This window comes from Medicago sativa, chromosome 1 (genome assembly GCF_051527215.1).
Source record: "Medicago sativa cultivar Bolivia chromosome 1, Bolivia_mono, whole genome shotgun sequence".
Taxonomy (NCBI): Eukaryota; Viridiplantae; Streptophyta; class Magnoliopsida; order Fabales; family Fabaceae; genus Medicago; species Medicago sativa.
In genome coordinates, this window is record NC_140749.1 from 79,660,165 (window position 1) to 79,681,335 (window position 21,171).

The following is a 21,171-nucleotide window of genomic DNA, read 5'->3' on the forward strand; positions in this document are numbered from 1 at the left end:
AATAAATAAAAGGATATATATAATAATTTTATAAAATATCCTTATTAAATAATCGAGTGTTAATTATTATCATAAATACATAACGAAATGTAACAGATTTAAAAAGTGACGTAAAGGCTAAAACCATACAATTGGGTCGTGGCCTTATATCCTTGGATTGTCCAAGGTACCATTTGATTTTTATTATATTACACATTATTTTTTTTGGGACGCATTATTATTTATTAGTTGTGATGTATAGACTCCAAATTTTTTTTTTAAACATTGACGAAATGATAGTAGTTACTTGAGATTTTATACACTAAAGTAGAAGGTATAATTTTTTATTTTTTTTACAAAGCTAATCAGAGAAACGAACAAAAGGAGAAACAGAAAACAAAGAAAACAATTAGCGCCTAATAAAAAGGGATCCTATTTCGTCCGTCCTTAGCAAAGGGAGCAGATCCTCTAGAGGACAAGAGTGAATGGATAAATCAACATCAGTCGAAGCTCTAAGTTTGGTCATAAAGTCCGAAGTTCTAAGTTTGGCCATAAAGTCTGCACACTGATTGTCTTCTCTGAACGAATGCTGAAAAGAGAAATTTTTAGAACTCAGGGGTCATTAAAGTTCGAATATAAGTTACGGCATTCGACTTAACAATTTTGACATTTTAACTCTTAGAATTAGTGGTCTTGTGAACAAAACTCAATATTTATCATGCATTTTAAAAACTAAGGTAAATTTGTATCAAAAAAAAAAACTAAGGTAAATTATTTAGAGAACTTAATTAAATTAAATGCTTAGATATGTACAATAATTAGATTTTTTGGACAAAATTACAATAATTAGCTAAATAAATTTTTTTTTGAAGGAAATAATTAGCTAAATAATTGATTAATACAAGTGGAGTTGTATTATTATACTACTATTCCATAAAAAGAAAAGTACAAAAAAGAGTATATATCGCATAAACGAGAAAACAATGAATCTAAACAAAACAATCTTGTGAATTCCATTTTCAGTTACTCTCATTCACTTCACACTTTGACTCAAACTCTCACCATTCCTATTACATCGATCATGCAACTTCGCGTTTTTCCTCAAAAGGTTTGATCAATTGCATCTTCAATTTAGCTTCATTTCTATCTTAATCCCCTTTTCTAGGGTTAGGGTTTCAAGATCACTAGGGTTTTTTCCCTTTTACAAAATTTCCTTTTTTTCTCGATTTATTCCTAAATTCAACTAAAAGGGTATTTAGGGTTTACTTTTGTTTACTCAATTAACAACTATGCAGTTCAGACAGCGCGAAGAAGATCATGTTTCAGTTTCTCTCTCTCCCAAGTTGCGTACCCAGCAAAGGGTTGATTCGGGTCCTGACCCGTTTAGGAGAAACCGTCGTGATGGGTTGGATCCGTCGCCGGTGAAATTGAGTCCTCTGAAGGTGGATGGAGTTAGAAGAGTTGGCAGTGGTAGCAAAAGGGGTGGTGGTGATGGATTTGAAGGGAGGGATTCTGATTGGCATTTGAATGGTAGAACAAGTGGTAGGGTTCAATCTAGGTCTCCTCCTGTTGATCAAATGAGGAAAAGGTCACTTTTTAATGACGGGGTTGGTTGTAGAAGTACTTCACCATCAACTTCAGGGTTGAGACCTAGATATGGGTATTCAAAAACCATGGATTATGGTGGTGCTGACGACGACGAAAATTTGGATATGAAACGTGTTTATCTTGATGGAGATAAGGATTTGATTGAAAGCAGATTAGGTGGTGGAAAGAGTATTGTGAATCAGAGGTTTTTGAGAAGTGAAAATGAAGTTGGAAGTTCATATAGGTCTATTCCGGATACTGGTGGTGTAAGTGTAACATCAGGATATGACGAAGAAGATGGTGGGCGTTTGCCTCCACCGTCAAGGAGTGTGCCAGCTGGGAGATTTGAGCATGAAAGGCTGCATCACCGAGAGCATTTGCCCGTGGATAAGATACCCATTACAGAATCCCATGGTGGGGGTACAGGACGGTTTGAGCATGAAAGGCTGCATCACCGAGAAAATTTGCATGTGGATAAGATACCCATTACAGAATCCCACGGTGGAGGAACAGGGAGATTTGAGCATGAAAGGCTGCAACACCGAGAGCATTTGCCTGTGGATAGGAAACCCATCACAGAATCCCACGGTGAGGGAACAGGGATATTTGAGCATGAAAGACTGCATCACCGAGAGCATTTTCCTGTGGATAGGAAACCCATCACACAATCCCATAGTGGGGCTGATAAAACAATGTTTTATGCAAGAGATAGGGATGCTTCCTATTCCACATTATCTCCCTCTTACGCAAAGGATTTTACAGGTACTTCTCACTTGAGGGATTATGGAAACTGCTCCATGGAAACGAGGAGGAGTGATTTTCTATGCTCGCATGGTGATGGTGTCTGTTCACTTTCATCTTATGATCAGCCTAGGAGCAGCGGAAAACTTGCAGAAGGTGCAGGGTTTAGTGGACATGGCCAAAGGCCACCTATAGACACTAGTAGGGGTCCTGAAATTGGGCAGAGGAATATTAGGTGCGACCATCAATGTGAGTTAAGTCCTTCCAGGTCTGAGCATGCAGATTATTTTAATTACAGATCACATTCCAGAGCAGCACAAGATGAATATATATACCAGTATGATGATATACCTAGAAGGGTAGCTCCTAATGGTCGATTGGACTATGAGCAAGCTGTAATGGAGTATGATAACAGGGAGTTGTCCAGACATTACATCTCACGTCCAGATTTAGATAGAACTGGTAAGAGTGAAGATTATTATGGAAATCCAAGAAGGGATATTATGCATGAGCATAACCACCCTGCATCGCAGGATCCAACATATGTAGACTATCATGATATGAGAAGAACATCAATTCAATCAAAACAGGGTGATGGCTATTTGCGTTCTGGATATAATCATACTGAAATTAGAAAAAGAATGCCAAATGATTATGAAGTTTCATATCTGGATGCACCAGAGGCATATCATCAAATATCAAATTATAGAACAGAATATGAATCTCGAAGAGATGGCGCTCCAGGGCATCAGCAAGAAAGGTTTCAGAGTTCACCTCTGTCTAAGCATGATTTAGAAACCTACAGACAAGCTGGCAGAGTGCAGGAAATGAGTCAGCATGTTGGCATTCATAACCATTCAGATAGACTTGTGAAAAGAAAATACTATGCCAATGAAGAAATAGATGTTCGTGATTTGAGAAAAATGAAATCAAGTAAATGGGGTGCGGCTGAAGAATATCAAGATTATTATGAAAGTGAAGAGTGGGTAGATGATGAAGACATGAATATGGCGTATTCATATAAAAATGTTGGATCCAACCATAAGATATACAGGCAGCATAAGAATAAATACAATGAGTTGGAGAATGGAGAAGGTTTTCCTTCTGATAAGAGGATATCACCTCAAGTTTCTATGGGACATGTACAAAGACCATCATTTCGATTTCAGAAGTATTCCAATCAAAATATAAGACATCATTCAAAGTCTAGTTCATCAAACTGGTATAAACCTCAGCATTTTTCTAGGCGAAATGCAAATCAAAAACAACCTAAAGGTTGGAAAAAGTATCATCATGGATATAATGAGAACAAGCATACGATTAATGACGAATCATATGAAGATGTGGCAAGTGCTGCAGAACCCGAGCCAACTGAGGGCTCTGAGGAGTTTTTACAAATGGTACATGAGAATTTCTTAACGTACTCCAAGAACTTGAATCTGAACCTACCTGTCCAAAGAAGGTATCAGAAACAAGGAAAAGCTGGTTGTTTGTACTGCATCGTATGTGGTAGAAGGTCTGTTTTCTTCTCTATAATGCTCTTTTATCAAATGGAGCACTTCTATAAACATATTGCATCAGGAGGTCCCTATTATTTAACTTACAGGTGGTGTCAATTACATGTAGTATTATTCTTAGGATCACGCTTTAGTTTATCAGGCATAGTTGTTGTACTTCATTAAGGGGAATTCATGGACAGTTTGATAGCACCAATCCCATGCCAATAAGATCAAACATATGGTAAATTGCTCTGTGGATGAACATGAGTCACAAATCTTGCAGAAGTGGTGTACATGCTTTTGATGCTGCAAACCAATTATAAGTTTGCTACTATGCTGCTTAGTTTTGGAGTTAGATTTAATGTTTGCTAGAGCTAGCATTTAACTATAGTTTTTTGCTAATGTACATGATTTAAGTAATTATTTTAGCCTCTGGATGCCTTCAAAGTTCGTGACTATTTATTTGGGAAGAAAAGGAACACTGCTAGGATAAATTGGGACCTGAAAGGTTTTTATGGCCTATGATCTTCATAAAAAAAGATTGCTTTAACATGCCATGGCATAGTAATGAGAAGAGAATACAGCTAGGTTATAACTTCTTAGACAATTAGGATTGTTGGTCATGTAGATTGAATTTCCTATTAGGAGTATGGTTGTAAGTAACTTCCGGTTTTAGATTTTTAGTGGAACCAGGTGGAGGTTTACAGTGCTCAAATAGATATGCTGTATATGTATAACAATTAGGATTAATCTGAATCTGGAATTGTTAATATAGGTTTTAAACTATTTTTCTTGTGAGCATTATTCTAGTAAGTTGTTCCGAATCAATTTTTTTCATCATATTTTTTTTTTCCTTTAGAGGGAATCTATGGTTGGGAGAACCAGAGTCCCTAATCTTAATTCTTAGCTACTCTATGGAAGTTGATGACATACAAGCGGCTATACTCTGTTATTGCTTTAACGAACCAGAAGGCTAATTACTTAGATATGCTGCTATATTCATTGATGCATTATAAAATGATAGATAATTTTGAGGCTATCTCTGATAACTGTTAGAGATTATAATATTCTAAATATGATCTATAGTTTTTCTCTCTGTTGGCTTTAGTTATTATCATAAGAAGCACAGCCAACTTTTATTTATCAGCAGCACTTGCAAAGTTTCTTCTTTGGATTCAAACTTGAATTTTGTCAGATATATTATAATGAAAATAGTGGATTTATATCTTTCTAAATTGCTCCTGTACATTTTTTATGCTTGACAGAAGTTTATGATGTATAGGTTATCAGCAAGTTTCATTTTTTAAGATTAAGTGTATTATTTTTATAGACTCGTAACTCATTTTTTTTGTCCTGTTTATTTTCCTTTATGGTACAGTTCCTCAAAGGAATTCATGGACACTCGAAGCTTAGTTACTCATGCTTTTATGTCCCATAAGGCTGGGATGAGAGCTAAACACTTGGGTCTTCACAAAGCAATATGTGTTATGATGGGATGGGATACTGATATTCCTCAAGATACAGTAACCTGGGTTCCCCAGGTCTTGCCCCATGCTGAAGCTTTGGCCCAAAAGGAGGATTTGATTCTTTGGCCACCAGTTGTTATCATCCATAATATTTCAATGTCTGATGACAATCCTCAAAACTGGAAGGTTATAAGTATGGAAACAATTGAGGCGTTTATAAGAGGTGAGTTTTTGTTTGAATGTTAATATACCGTGCAATAATAATTATTCAAACTCAATATGATTTTTAATGGACCAAGTATTTCTTAGTTCTATGTTTGATTTTATACATGCATACCCCATTTATTATACAAACTGCACGGAACTGTAATTCGTCCTTATGAAAACATTACATACTTATTGAGTAAAGGGGGACAGGACTATGAAAAATGCATACCCCATTCTTTACTCACCAATTGTTGCCTTATGAAAAATGCACATTTGCAATTTTTTATTTCTTTTCATGCTTTGCAGGTAAAGGTTTTGTGAGGGGACGAATCAAATTATGCTTAGGGAAGCCTGCAGACCAAAGTACTATTCTGGTGAAGTTCTTGGGCACATTTGTTGGGCTGGGAGATGCAGAGAGGATTCATAAATATCTTTCTGATAGCAACCGGGGGAGAGCTGATTATGAGAGGATAAAATCCGGAGGGGTCACAAGCTGTAACATTGAAGAGACAGATCAGGGAGACAAAGTGGAGAGTTTTCTTTATGGTTATGTGGCAATTGCAGAGGACTTGGAGAAACTAGATTTCAATAGCAAGAATTGGAGTACGGTAAAGAGCAGGAAGGATATTGATGATCTGGATAAGGATCCTGTTAAAACCGACGAGAGGCGGTGATCATAACCGTTTCAAAAAATTCATGGGTCCCAGTTCTAAAATTTGAGTGTTCGAATTGCATAATTTGTCTTAACCTATACTTAAGTTAGCAGTTCTTGTATACAGGACAGGATCTGCAATTTCAGACAAGAGTCCTTTGTATGAGTTCTTTTTCTGTTTGTGAATTATATGACCGCTCAGGATGAATGTATCCAATGTTCTTAAAATGTTATTTCATTTAAATACAAGGGTTAAGGATGATTAGACAGTCACCAAGGCCATCCACAATTGATGATACTTAACCCATGAATACATGTGTGGGAAAGTACCAATTTGTTCCCTCCATAGTTAGCTTATGTATGAACATCTATTTGGAATGAATTCCTTTTTAGGCACCTTCTCTCCTTTGAAATATGGCGTCAATTTAATTTGTGATGTATTGGAAATGATACTATTGAAGTTTTAGGAATTACGTAAAATGTATTTATTTTTTATGAAATATTAAATGTGTAAATTTTACTAAATTTACCAGATGCTGCACTTTTTCTTTTTAATTTTTACTATTGATTACATCTAAAACCAGTTCATTGGAATAATTCAGTTTATTACTGTCGATAACGAATACAAACTAGACGCAGGAGAGGAGTGAAATCCAAAATATGTGCTTGTCTTTTGTTGGGTGCCCTTTTTTGCCCACCCCCCCAAAGTTAAGACAGTTTCATTTAAAGAACATCAGAAACAGAAAAACAAGAAACATAATCTATGGTTGGGATATGCCCCATCCAAATCCCACCACTAATCTATAAGCTTCTACATTAATTTGTCTACTCATAAAACAGAAGGATACTTGTCTAAAAGAGCTCATAATGGTTTTACAATCAAGAATTATCAGTTCAATGATTGTAGTAGTAATACATTTTCTGCTCATGATGTGTTCCACAACTACCATGGCATCTGTTTGGATCGTTATACTCTGCAGGTTCATGGCATCTGTTTGGATCGTTATACTCTGCAGGTTCATTTCCTGGGCAACTTGGATGTGAGATAAAATTTGTTCAATGTACACTCTATAAGATAAGTCAAGCGACTCTTATATTTCAACAATTGATCTGTACACATCTAATGTCCACTGATATTATGCAGCAACACTGAAGGAAGAATAACCAATCAATTTCTTCTTCACAAGTCTTAAACTTGTTTGAAAGATGGTTCATATTCTTACCGTAATATCTGCAACTTCTTTTAAATGTTTTCAATTGCAACATGCATATGAATCATTACCATCTCAAATGAGATAATTTGGAAAACATATTAGTGCCAAAGCTGAATATGTAGATGCAAGTGAAAAATTCCAGACTGCAAATGAACGAGGTATTGAAAGCTAAAAATGTATTTGTTTATTTTCAAGCTATTTATGATACAGAAATCTTTAAGTTTAAATATCTCTCTTTCATTTGTACTTAATTTCTATTGGTTCTTTCTGTTTTTCATTCTGTATTATTTACCTCTTCTGGAAATTAAAGACTTTGATGCCATAAGCAAATACAAAAAGAAACACAACTACAAAAGCAATGTGAGCCACAGCAACAGCTCCAATGAAGTCATATTCAAAGCCCATCTCTTTCTTGAGGTATGCTTTTACTGATATTGTTCCAGCTCCAGGTACCTCAATTAGAGTCTCTTTGTCACCCAACTGTGATGTCAGTAGACCATATACGGTCCAAGCAGTTGGACACGCCCAATAATACCATCTCCACCATATTGGAATTTGCTGCAAAGCAGTTACATAATCAATGTATTATGATAAGAGAAAAGACATTAAGAACTATGATACCAACTTCTTTGTGAAAATTCTTGGTTATCAACCTGGAAATATGGAATGGATTGCAGAAAGATTTCAACAATACATGTTCTTAATAATGTGAAAGCTATATTCAGAGCCAGCCCTGGTTAGGGCTTTAGGCCTCAAAATTTTGGGCTAAAAACAGGCTTCAGAAAAATTCAAATTAGTTATAAATATATTATGACAATTTAATTATAGATGTTTTCCTAGCTTAGTTGGTCAAGACTATGGCCTTATATCTTCTTGGACAAAAGTTCAAGCCTTAAACTCAGCAAAAATTTGTTTTAGGCCTCTAAACATGTTGGGCCGGCCTAGACTATATTCCTTTACTCATGCATACTAATATGAAGTTTGTTTTGACACTCATGGACTATAAATATATTTGATCATTTTTTTGTTAAACATACCGATTTGGGGATCACGAAACCTGAGAATATGTTCCAGAACATTAGAAAGAAGGACATAACAATTGCAGCAATTTGGTGGTTTGGTGTCAGAGCCACAGTCATCATTCCATAAAGTGTGAAGTAGACAAAGGACATGAATATAAAGTAGTAGAACCAGATAAACTTGTCAGCTTGCCAAGGGAACCCCATCATTGAGTAAAGGATAAGGGTATACGCAAGTGTTTGGATTGCAACATATATACATTCTATTGCTACCTGCAAGTCAATGCTTGTAGATTTCATAAGTTTGCTTAGTCATTGGAAATTCAATTAACTGGTGCTTTTTTTTTCCTTCCTGTTTTCGTGTGTGTGAAAGGATCAACTTGATTTACCTGAGCAATTGCATAAGGGAGAGCTGAGTACATTCCGGCCGCTCTTTCACGGTAGAAGACTGTTCGTTCTACTGCTACGACAGGTTGAACCGAGGAAGTGTTGGTGGCTCCAAGAAATAAAATAGCTGAATACATAGCTCCTGTTAAATTCAAAAGATCCTGTTCCTTGTGTCTGCAGCCGAAAAAATAATTTGTCATCACCTAATTCACATTTCGTGAGCATGAAATTAATCATCTTTCCCCCTTTTTGAGGATGTTGATAAATATATTGTTGTCTTTTTCAACAACAAAATAGAGATCAACAAGAGCTCTTCTAGATGGTTCAGCAATCTTATGATAATGTTGGTTAATAATTATTTGACAAGATATTGATGATTCCTACTTATTTTTCATTCAATTTATGATATCAATAGAAAGTGTCATTCTATGTGAACATAGCTTTAAGTCGTTCTGTTACTGTCCAACTAGGAACATATGCTATTCTTGATCGTACTTGATTCACGTGTTTTCATATCAAAGGTTAGAATTTAACAGCTAATTGTATTTTTAAATACAATACAAACTTGGCAAACATATGGACTTACATTTTATCTCCTTTGTTCCAGAAAACAAGTCCAAAAATGACACCTACAGATAGCGACATAAAAAACCGGATGGCATTATATTGAGGATTCCTCCAGTAGGACCATCGCTGTTTCCAGAAGCAACCTTTGCATTGAGTAATAAAAGAACGGGAGTGTTTAGTAGCGAAATTAATATCTTTTGTTCCTGGTACTGGTGCGCTTAGCTCTTTAATAAGTTCTTGATTCGTCCTGAAAAGAACTTATATCAGAAATGTGTCTAATAAGATTGAAAAAAGGAACACTGGTGCTTAAGTCTTTTTTTTTTGGAATGAAGGTAGTCATATGGGAACGCAACTTCAACTAAAACTTAACTGATACAATTCTGACTTAATATACAATTCTGCAAAGTCTACACGAAGCTGAGACTCAACTATTGGAGAACTGATCTCCAACATCCATGTGGCAGGATTATGTCCATCTTTAATCCTAGGTATTCCTGGAATAGCCTGCAAAAGGTTCACATAGTTTATAAATTTATAGAACTTAAGAATTTGAGAATTTTTTATATTTTGCCGTGCCGAAGTCATACTCACCTCAAAGTACTTAATAAGCTTCTGAGATTGTTGTCCAAGGGGACCACTGTATATTATTTGTCCTCCCCTCTTCATCAAAAGCAGCTGAATGAAAGATGGTATTGAGAGAGCGTTATTTTTTCATAACTCATACAAGTAAAAGCCCATCTCTCAAATTTTGAAAATTTATACCTCATCAAAAGATTCAAATATATCAATGCTTGGTTGGTGAATTGTGCAGACCACAGTTCTCCCTGTATCTGCTGTATTTCTGACAGTACGCATAACAATTGCTGCAGCTCTAGCATCAAGGCCTGATGTAGGCTCATCCATAAAGATGATTGAAGGATTGGCAACCAATTCTACAGCAATGGTGAGTCTCTTTCTTTGTTCTGTTGATAAACCATCTATGCCAGGAAGACCTACTAAAAAATTCCTCACTGGTTGTAGCTCAACAAGCTTCATAACTTCTTCCACAAACATCTGTAGTAAGAGAGGATGGTTAAGAATTAATCTGTTCGTAAAATTACATCGGTGGGGACTATTTGGCTACATATTTTACTGAATAAAGCATGCTGCAAAAAAAGTTCACGAGGGGGTTTAGGTTTGGAGTTAGATATATGCAAGAGTTGATTAAAATAAAGCACACCTTCTGTGTTTCTTTGTTGACCTCCTTACTGAGACGTAGCCAAGCTGAAAAAACAATAGATTCATAGACAGTAAGATTTGGAGAGTGAATATCATTTTGCTCACAGTATCCACTGATTCGCGCAAAAGTTGCTTGGTTCTTTGGATAACCAGATACGCTAATGCTTCCTTCAATATAACCACCAGTTTTTCTTCCAGCAAGAACATCCATTAGTGTGGTTTTTCCAGCACCAGTTACACCAACTAATGCTGTTAGTACTCCAGGCCTGAAAGCACCACTTACATCTCTTAGTAATTGGAGCCTACTCTCTTCAATTCCTTGTTTTTTCATTTCCTGTATGCAAACACCATTAAGACATCATAAGGCAACAAGAGGAATATAGAGCAGTGAAAAACAATGCTGAAGTGCATTATAATTGGAGATGATTAAAATGAAGGTAGAGTGTGCAGAACTTACGGCTGGCATATTGATGTAGTAATTTACGCGATCAAAGGCAAGTGATAGTGGCCTGAAAGGTAACACCATCCCACTCTTGGTTGTTGCAGTGTCTGCTTTGAGAATTGGACTCTCTACGGTATTTCTTTCTGCCATTTCAATGTCTGCATATAATCATTTTATTTTATTAGTTTGCATTTCAACAGGAAGTATATTATGCTAACAGATACTTGGTGTGAATATTAAAAACACAGCAAATCCTAGGAGTGCGTGAATAGAATAATCATTTCAAACTACGCAGGACAAAAATACACATTCTTATGAAACCAACTATATCGAAGAATGAATCAAGTATTTATCTCACAGCTTGCTATGATATATAGTAGTCATATTCCAGGAGTAAGTTAGTTGACATGTTTGTACCTTACCAGAATGAAGTTTAGGGCTGTTTGGTTTTGCAAAACGTTTTTTATTTTACTTTAATTATGAAACTGTCACTTTGTTTTCTCACGTTTTCTTTATTCAAATATTTGTACATGAAAAGTAAAAAATAAAGAAAAAGCTGTTTTTAAAATTTTATAATATATGAGACAAAATGAAAACAATGTGCCCCTTTTGTAAAAAACATCTTTTCCAATCAAACTGACATTTAGTTCCTAAAAACATAAATCTTTTTATACATTTCACAAAAAAGAAAAGGGCAAGGTTGAGTAATTACTTTCCAATGATTTAGATTTTGTAACATAACTCTCATTTGTTGCTTCCTTTTTCTCATTTTCCTCTTCCAGAGCAATGGACTTAGAATCTCCAAATGCTGCAATTTAGCTTTTAGACCTTTGTTAGAGACAGTCTTATAGCAGAAACTGAATCAGAAATAAGCAGTATGGAGACTTACGATTCAAAAATGTGAGGGCGATGATAAAACAAATGTTGAAGAGCAGTGAAAAGCCTAAGAGAGCACCAATACAAATCCAGTACCAATAATCTTCTGTAAACATGCTTCTAGCCTTGAGAAGAGCCTTCCCAACTGTAGGTTCAGGAATTCTTGGATCTAAATTTGGCTGTAAAGCATCATTGAATATATTTGACTTTAATCACATCTATCTTAAAAGCAAGTATAAAAAGTTTCACACTAATGCATCAAAATTAATATCATATGATAAATGAATACATTTTGCAAGAAAATGAAATCCTAGAGTTTTTTTTTTTTTTTCATATGTTAAGGATCTTACTGCACTCCATCTTTTGTCAAGGAACTCATTGATGGCAATAGCGTTCTGACCATACATCATAGGAGAAGCATAATAGCCCCATATCATCCATGGTTCAATGTCATCTGTAAAGGACATTATTAAAGTAGCTTGAGCCATTGTTCGAATACCTTGTTTCCTGTCATGCATATTTAATTTGACCAATGAAGTTTATTAGGTGCAAAACAATAAATAATAATGCTCACCTCTGGCGATAATGAAGCCACCAAGTAAGAAAACAAGTAGCAGCACAAAGGTACCAAATGTACTTGCTACAACCATTGTTCTTCCAAGAGCAGCAATGAATCGGAATAGAGATAGACCCATTTGATGAACGCAGAAGAATGCTAATAACTGACAAAAGAATCTGTTACAGTTGTACAAAATCAGTCTTGAATCAGATTACTTCTTGCTACTGGCAAGTCGAAAAAATCACTTACTAATTTTCACACAAGGAATTAAAAAGTTATAGGTCTACCTGTATCAGCATTTATAACCTTTTAAAATATAAACAAAAATTTTGAATTTTCATACCTACTTGCAGCTGGAGCAAACCCTATGGTATAATAAGTAAGGGCAACCCATAATCCTGACTCCAGAAAAGAGAGAGGGATTCTAAGGATCCATATGGGAAGTGCAAAAGCCCAAGCAGGATAAAATAACAAATCTCTCTGCTTGAAGAAAACAGGAAGTCTAAAAATAGTCATTGCAAGCTCAGCCATTCCATTGAACATTATATTAATCAAACTGAAGAATAATGCACCATAAAATTTTCTCCCATCTTCAAGATGACCATATTTCATTTCTGTTCTAAAAAACACTGTCATAGCAATCAAAGACATAATCATAATCTGAGTAGTCTTGAATATGTATATAAAAGCGCTGCGCTTTGTCAGTAGCCACTCTCTTGCATAACATGCCTTGAAGAGTTCTAGTTTTGAGATTCCATATTTATCCTTAACCAATGCAGCGGGATGAGTTTTCGCGCGGTCATAAGGAACACCTAGCTCTTCAGAAAGCTGTTGTCCAATGCTATAATTATTGAAGTGAGTTACAAACTCAGGAACACTGATATAATGGTAAGGTTTGTCCCTTATGAACCAGTACTGCTCTTGATCCTTTCTAGATGTAACCTCTTGTAAGAAATCTGCAACTCCTTTCCTTTCTGGACATTTGAATCCAACGCTCTCGAAAAAATTGAGAACATGTTCGCGTGGACCTTGGTAGACAATCTGACCTTCTGAAAGTAAGATTATGTCATCAAAAAGATCAAATGTTTCTGGTGCAGGTTGTAAAAGAGAGATTATCATTGTAACATCCATGGTATGAACTAGCTCTCTCAAGAATCTGACTATTTGGAAGGTTGTAGAACTATCTAGACCGGTCGAGATCTCATCCATTAAGAAAACTTTTGCAGGTCCTACCAGCATCTCACCGGTAGTTAACCGTTTTTTTTCTCCACCAGATATTCCCCTTCTCATCTCATCTCCCACCATAGTATCAGCACACATTTCCAATCCAAGAATCTGAGTCCATTTTCATTCATATCAGAAAGCGATGAATATAATAATGCTGAATGAAAGTATAGTAATCAAATAAAAACAAAGGCATCAAACCTTAAGAACATAATCTGTGATCAAACTTGTTTCTTGACCTCTCATTGCAGTGGCTTTCATGAAAGCATCTATATCTGGATCAGGTTTGATTCCTGCTTGCTTTTCTCTCCTTGTCGTTTCGACAAGTAGGTCATGCCTTGTTCCAACTCCCAAGCATCGTCCCGAAAAATCCAGTGTCTCTCTTACTGTCATCTCTCCATGGTGAAGATTATGTTGACTAATATATGCACATGTTCTTTGAGGAACAAATTCTGATAACTCATGACCACAGTAAGTGACTCTTCCTGATACCTATTATAGAAGGCCAGTCATAGTCAATGGTTTACCACATTCCTTAAAATGTGAAGTATTATGTTTTATGATGAATAGTTCTTATATCAGCACATTGTTCCTTTTAGTTATATGTTAATACATCTTTAACTTTTTGATTGGTTAATGTGTATAAATGTCCTCAATCATATACATTTTCATATTTATATGCATGATCAAGCATTATTTAAATCCATGAATCTTAAAATGATATGAAAGTATGATTGCATTGTTTGAAAGAAACTTGAAATGGAGAAAGAGGATGGCCAACCAACCCTTAAATCTCTGTCCAGTTTGGCAGCAAGTGCCTGTAGCAGTGTAGTTTTTCCTGATCCAGGAGGTCCCAATAGCAATGTCACTCTGATCAGTGTTTGAGAAAGATAATAAATATCAGAAGAAAAATAAAAGTAAGCAATGCTATTATGTCACTAAATAAAACATTGATGCTTTTGTAAATATTATTTGGTAGTATGGAGAAGAAATTATGAAGAGAGAGAGAGTAAATAGAACCTATTATTTAGTCTAACAGAAACCAAAGAGAAAAATAGACTATTTTATGAATAAAAAAAATCTGTTTAAAAAATATATCAAATGATTAAAAAATGTTAAAATATGATATTAGTTTATGCAATTATACTTCATCCGTCCCAAAATGAGTTATCTAGTTTGATTATATGCACTATTTACATAACATACACTTACCATATTTTTCTACTAGTTTGATTATTGAACCACATATAATGTTAGAGATTAAAAACCTTAAAAAACAACATAAGTGATTTTTGGACACAAGTTTTTACATTAAACACCGTATAAATATGCGGTTTCAATTTACTTCGCATGATGATGAACACAAAAATGCATTAGTTCAATATGTATTTCATTTACTTTGCTTTATTTATTGTTAATTTACAAAAAAGATAACCACAAATGATAGCTTAATAAGATTCACTAGTATGACCCACTAAATCATTAATCAATCTCTTAGAAAATATTTCAAATATGATGTCCAACATGCATGTAGAGAAAAAGTGATGTCTGACATACATGTCAACTTGTTTTTGTCCAAATAACATCTTCCAAACAACACAAATATGCCCTCTCCAGTACTCAATTTGATTATGATTGGAGTGCTGGGGGCTCAATTTGGAGAAAACCCCAAAAATGTGTGGATCCCATAGTAGTTTTATTCTCTCTTATTAGTCTCTTTCCACAGTCTCACATGTGACATACTACCTCCGTCCCGGTATAATTGACCTACTTTGGTTTTTCACACAGATTAAGAAAAGTGTATAAATAAAGGGGAAAGTGGAATATATTGTATTGGGAATGATAAAAGTAGTATTATTTAGTGTTATATTGTATTGGGAATGATGAAAGTTGTATTGAAAATTGAAATGGGTCAGTTATTTTGGGACACTTTTTTTTAGAAAATGGGTCAGTTATTCCGGGACGGAGGGAGTACTATTATTAAGCAACTTCTCTGGCTTATGTCTCTCTTTTGCGTTTCTTATTTATCAATCAAAGCTTAAGTGGTGAAATGAACATTTTTCACATGTCAATCATAAGAGAATACGTTTTCCAAAAGAAAATAAATTTTTGGAACTCAATGTTCAACCAAAGTGAACAACTATATAACCTTTTCTCTTTTATGGTAAGTAAAGTCAACCTCATGATATTGTATTTGGTTTAGAGAAGCTTTTTTTTTTTTTTTAATAAAATAACATAAATATCTCAAACAAAATTGAAATGTGATAAAAATATCGTAATATGTTAAACTTTTTTCAACCTAGAAAACTAACCTCTCCACGAGTCTTTTGCACCCTAGTAAACTAATACAAACAATATAGACTTGAATAGTTTTTTAACTTTCACGTGATTCTTTTTTGTCCTTTTTCATTTTCTTCTCAATCAATCAAAATAGACTCTTTGAAGACTTTTCTCATCCAACAAAGTGTTAAGGAACAATTTGGATCCCTCAGGAACCGAAGAAAATTCTTCGAAAGAGAAAGAGAGAAAGTTTCCGGTGAATAACCGGCCACATGATCAACTAACCAGAGGGGTTAAGTATCACCGTGTACTTGTAGGATTTAGAAGCGTTTATGTCCAATCCAATCCAATAATGGCAATATCCGAAGCGAAAAACAAAAAACCGAACAAAACCAAAAACCGAAAACAAAAAACCGAAAAAAGAACCGCAATTTTAAATGGTTTGGATTGGTTTTCGGTTTCCATAGTATAAATCGATCCGATCCAATCCAAACCAAAATATTTATACTTGTATATATATTATTATATAATTTGTTCATAAATGTTTCTTTTATTTACGATTATGTAACTATTTTTTAGACTTGTTCTTTAATAGTGCTGACTTTTTTTCTTCTTTTGAAAAATATTATTGATATATGATTCTGTAACTATTTTCGTTAATCTACTATTTTTATTTGTTTTATGTTGCTTTTATTTTACATTTATTCATCTTTTTCGTAACCTTACATTTTTTATGAAATGTCATAAATAATAAATTTTCTTTAAAAAAAATTAAAAAAATAAACAACAATGAAAATCGAAAACCAATCCAATCCAAACCGAATTCTTTCTGATTAGATTGGATTTTAAAACGAACGAAATTACCAATTGGATGAACAAATAACAAAACCAAAGAGATTGGATTAGATGAGTTTTCCTCCCAAAACTAAACGAATACAATCCGTGAACACCCATATAGTAGGACCCGTTTAAAATTAGATCAAAAACTATGTTTAGATTAGCGTACTGAAATTGACATTGAAGGAAATCAAATCTAAATCTATCAGAAGAGCACACTCTAAAATTCAAACTTCACGCCACCAGACAAACTCATATGTCTTAATTAACCAAAAACAAACATTCAACATGTATTTTATGGTTCACCAATTTTTTTTGTTTTACTTTCTTGAAACTAACCTCTTTAATGCATAGATTAATAATTAAGAAATTAAGGTCTGGACCAAATAGTAAAAAAATATGGAGTACAAACATTAACATAACACTAATATATCAATCCTCTTTTTGTTAAATTAAAAAGTGAACTGTGTAATGCAACAACATTAATAAATATGAAGTACTATTCACCAAAAAATAAGCATTAATAAATATGGTTCCATCAATTACCTTGCTGGCCTGACAATTCCACTAACCCCTTTTAGGATTTTGATAACACTTTTCTTTGAAGGAAGAAGCTTGATTGCTCCAAGTACTCCCTGTTTTTTTCATAAACCATGAATAGAGGAAATATCGTTATGGTACAATGCTTTTTTGACAATTGCATGGACAACAACTAAGTTAAGGAGAATTATTAAATGTAGTGGTTGGAAAGGTAATGAGATAATACAGAACCAATCTAATTTCATTTAATGCTTCTTTTGTCTTAATCTTTTGTTATCTGATATAAAGAATATTTTGTAATATGGAGTAATGTTTAACCAAGAGATAAATAAAATTTAGTTAAAAATAGTTTCAATTAAGATAGTTCAATGTTACGAAATATAAATAAAAATGAGTCAAAAAAAACGAATGTATTTGTTCAAAATTTGGTTTAAATACTTCAATTTTTTTGACTCGTTTTTACTTATATTTGGAGGGAGCAGAAATTTAAACGATACAAATTAATTACTTTAATTTTAATTTCATTGTAGTATTATGGTTCATATCTTTCCATAAATTCAACATTAATGCAATGATAGAAACATTTCAATTTTTTTTTTTCTTTTGAAACAAGAAACATTTCAATTGACTTCTTTTTCATTATTATTTCGTTTCCAATCAAGGAAGATTGTAGAGGCCTAGAGGGAGCTATATCGTCTCCACAATTTCTTTGGCTATTATTAGTCCACTGAGCCTGATACATCTGACTTTGCTGCCTCTTCCACTGTTTATCAGTAATAATTGGATATGAGACCTATACTCCCTCCGGTCCTTAATATAAGAAAATTTTCAAAAAAAGTTTTGGTCCTATTTATAAGCAAATGTCACAACTTTTAAGGATAGTTATTGCTTAAAAGACTTTTTTTACCCCTCATTTAATGTTTGTCTTTTTAATATTAGTTGATGTATTTAATGTTTCACAATATTCTATAAGGGTATATTTGTAAAAATGTTTAAAAAGTTACAACAATTAATGCTGACATTGATTTTGATGTTTTTTGGTTTTTCTTCTTATATTAAGGACCGGAGGGAGTATAAGATTAGCTCCTACGATTTCAGGAAAAATGGTAGAGAAAAATAAGAAAATATTGTAATGAAATTATGATTTCCACTCAAATTTGTTATAATCTTGATTAGTACTTGATTTCGCCTCATATTTTTTCAATGAAGCCTTATTTTAATGGATATCATAAGTAACGTAAATCTTGAGCTATGCATAAATTAATTTTTACTATTTAATCAATAAATTTTACATTATTAAATAAAATATGATGAAACTTATTGATTCAATGATAAAACAAGACTGTAACCAAAAAAAAAAAATGATAAAACAAGACAGTTTTAGTTGTGAGTAATAAACACAATTTATTTCAATAAGAATAATACACCCTCCGGTCACTATTATAAGCAAAACTTTACATTTTAGATACATTCAATTAATGATGTATATAGTCTTTATTATAAACCACATACATCATTTAATGAATGAATGTAAAATGCAAAGTTTTGCTTATAATAGTGACCGGAGGGTGTACATTTTATTTCTTGGTTACAATAACACATTTCATTTCAATAAAAAATAAGTAAAAATATCAAACAATTCTTATAAAAAAAGTATGGGAAATGTTAACTTTAAAAACTAAACATAGAAACTTTTTCTTGGGAATTGTACATTCATTGTATTAAAATTTTATATTTTCAATGCAAAAGTTATCTTTTAATTTCATTTTTAATTTCTTAACTTATGCTCTAAGGGCACAAGTTAACCTGACCCAAAATATTTCTATAGAGAGTAGCTAGGATTGTATTAAAATTTTATATTTTCAATGCAAAAGTTATCTTTTAATTTCATTTTTAATTTCTTAACTTATGCTCTAAGGGCACAAGTTAACCTGACCCAAAATATTTCTATAGAGAGTAGCTAGGATGGGTCAAAAAAGACAAATACAGTACTATAATTGGAATGGTGGAAGGTGACCTCCCGTTGAGTAGTTAACTGACAAAAGAGAGAGTTAGTAATACCTCAATCGCATTCATGGTGGAATTTACAAGTGTTGGTAGTGCTCTGCTTCCATTAAATGCATCTCCTTCAACAAACAAGTTCTCAAATCTCACTTCAACTTTTGGTATGTCAATATCAACCCTGAATCCACACAAAAATATAGTAAAAAAAAGTCTTGCAGATCATATCGGTACACATATATTATACAATCCAAATTAAAATGAAATCTTCTATATTACTACTATATGATATGATTTGCCTCAAAGAAACTACAATACATGATTGATATATAAAAAGAAAAAAAATGGATATGTAGCTTCAAACATATGAAAAACATTGAAATTAATCTACATTTTTATATGGCTATTTCTCTTAATGAACGAGATAAAATAAAAATTGTGATCTAGAAGATATTTTATAAGAGAAATTAGGAAAAAGAATGAAAAACCTATGAATCCTCTCCCTCATCTTAAGGAGAAACTTTTCATTATCTTCTTCAATAGTTCTTAGTATACCATCCATGAGTTTATTCTTATCATGAATACCAAGCTTGGATATATCAACCTCTTCATAACTAAATCTCCCACTTTCTATAGCTTGTTTCACAATGCTTTTCCTTAGCCTTTCAAAAGTAGGAAGCCTCTCTATAGCTGCCCACTTGAGCTCTTCTTCATCATCAATATCTTCCTTCTTATTGTTCCTCTCAAACACTTGATCACCACTCCATACTTCAGCTGGAACACTTGTTGATGTCCAACTTCTACTACTTGAAGATCCAATGTTCATCCTTAGGCTGCTTATTGATCTCAAACCATCATCTCTATCCAATCCTTCCTCCATGTTTGCTTAAATGAGCAAATTATAACGTGTGTGTTTGGAGTATTAATGAAAATTCTAATAGGTAGGTGTTGGTAGGGAAAATTTGATATTAGTACTAGTACTACAAACCTTTATGTGTGGAAGTTGGAAGGGTTGAGGTGTTTTATTGTCTCCATAATTGGAAAGGATGCGATGGATTAGATGAATACTAGTCCAATTGGTGAAGTGTCATCCTATGTTTAGAGCTCTAAAGTAAATCTTATAGTAATTGGTTTTAAAAATAAAAATAACACAAGACTTATAAAAAAAAGAATTAAATTTGCGGAGTCTAAAGTTTGAACCTATATCAATCAGGATAAATTTCGACTAACTAAACCGGACGAGACATCTATAACTATTTTGTTATTTACTATAATGCTAACACTTCTCACAACCAAATGAAAAATGCTAGTATCTAATATTTATTTTTCAATACAATCTCTTTAATTGAATAAAATTCATATGTGGTCCACTTAATTTGGTGGAATCCATATAATTTTAACAAATAAAAGAGAATGTATTAAAAAAAATGTTTGTTAAACGGTGTGTTTCTTTTTTTAGAAAAAGAGTGTGTTTCTAACACTTATAACTAAATTAGTTTTTTTTTTTTTATAACTTTTTTAATGCATACAATTTTGAAGCTTAAGTTCATAACTTGAACCGCTAACTCTTGGGTCGCCTTGACTTGGTGTTGCTTGTAAACCAAACTAATTTTAGTTTGCTTCCATTTTGCAAAAAAACAAATATAGTTTGCTTCACCCTAAAAAATAAATAAATAGTTTGCTTCAATTCTTAAATAGGTGTACGCTTGATGAAAGAATTTGAACTTGATTGAAAAATAGAAAAGAAAAATCTCACTTATAAGAATAAGTTATGAATATCAATTGCTCCACTTAATTAATTAATTTATTATAAACATTTAATTTTATCAATTTAACAATGGATTATTATGATATTATCTTAATGACCATGCACACG

General features: G+C 33.4%; 2 protein-coding genes across 3 annotated transcripts; one reads left to right on the plus strand and one right to left on the minus strand.

The window, feature by feature from the left end:
- The first annotated feature begins 970 nt into the window (after window positions 1-970).
- On the plus strand, window positions 971-6,544 carry LOC146957896 (uncharacterized). Of its 2 annotated transcripts, XM_085739576.1 has the most exons (4): window positions 971-1,087; window positions 1,275-3,823; window positions 5,185-5,495; window positions 5,786-6,544. In XM_085739576.1, exons 1-4 carry the CDS (start codon window positions 1,061-1,063, stop codon window positions 6,151-6,153), a joined length of 3,255 nt encoding a protein of 1,084 aa, XP_085595702.1. In that variant the 5' UTR covers window positions 971-1,060; the 3' UTR covers window positions 6,154-6,544. The 2 variants fall into 2 exon arrangements, with proteins under 2 accessions (XP_085595702.1, XP_085595703.1); XM_085739577.1 differs by lacking the exon at window positions 971-1,087 and having other exon boundaries at window positions 1,134-3,823.
- Window positions 6,545-7,506: 962 nt separating this feature from the next.
- LOC146957897 (pleiotropic drug resistance protein 2-like) lies at window positions 7,507-20,291 on the minus strand. The gene is made up of 19 exons (XM_085739575.1): window positions 19,784-20,291; window positions 19,356-19,476; window positions 17,301-17,389; window positions 14,423-14,507; window positions 13,839-14,129; window positions 12,757-13,748; window positions 12,429-12,589; window positions 12,205-12,308; window positions 11,868-12,033; window positions 11,691-11,786; window positions 10,994-11,136; window positions 10,538-10,870; window positions 10,081-10,371; window positions 9,910-9,993; window positions 9,689-9,822; window positions 9,338-9,565; window positions 8,754-8,925; window positions 8,383-8,637; window positions 7,507-7,903 (listed from the first exon to the last, which is right to left on the minus strand). The coding sequence occupies exons 1-19, from the start codon at window positions 20,173-20,175 to the stop codon at window positions 7,634-7,636; spliced, it is 4,407 nt and encodes a 1,468-aa protein (XP_085595701.1). The 5' UTR covers window positions 20,176-20,291; the 3' UTR covers window positions 7,507-7,633.
- Between the last annotated feature and the right edge of the window lie 880 nt (window positions 20,292-21,171).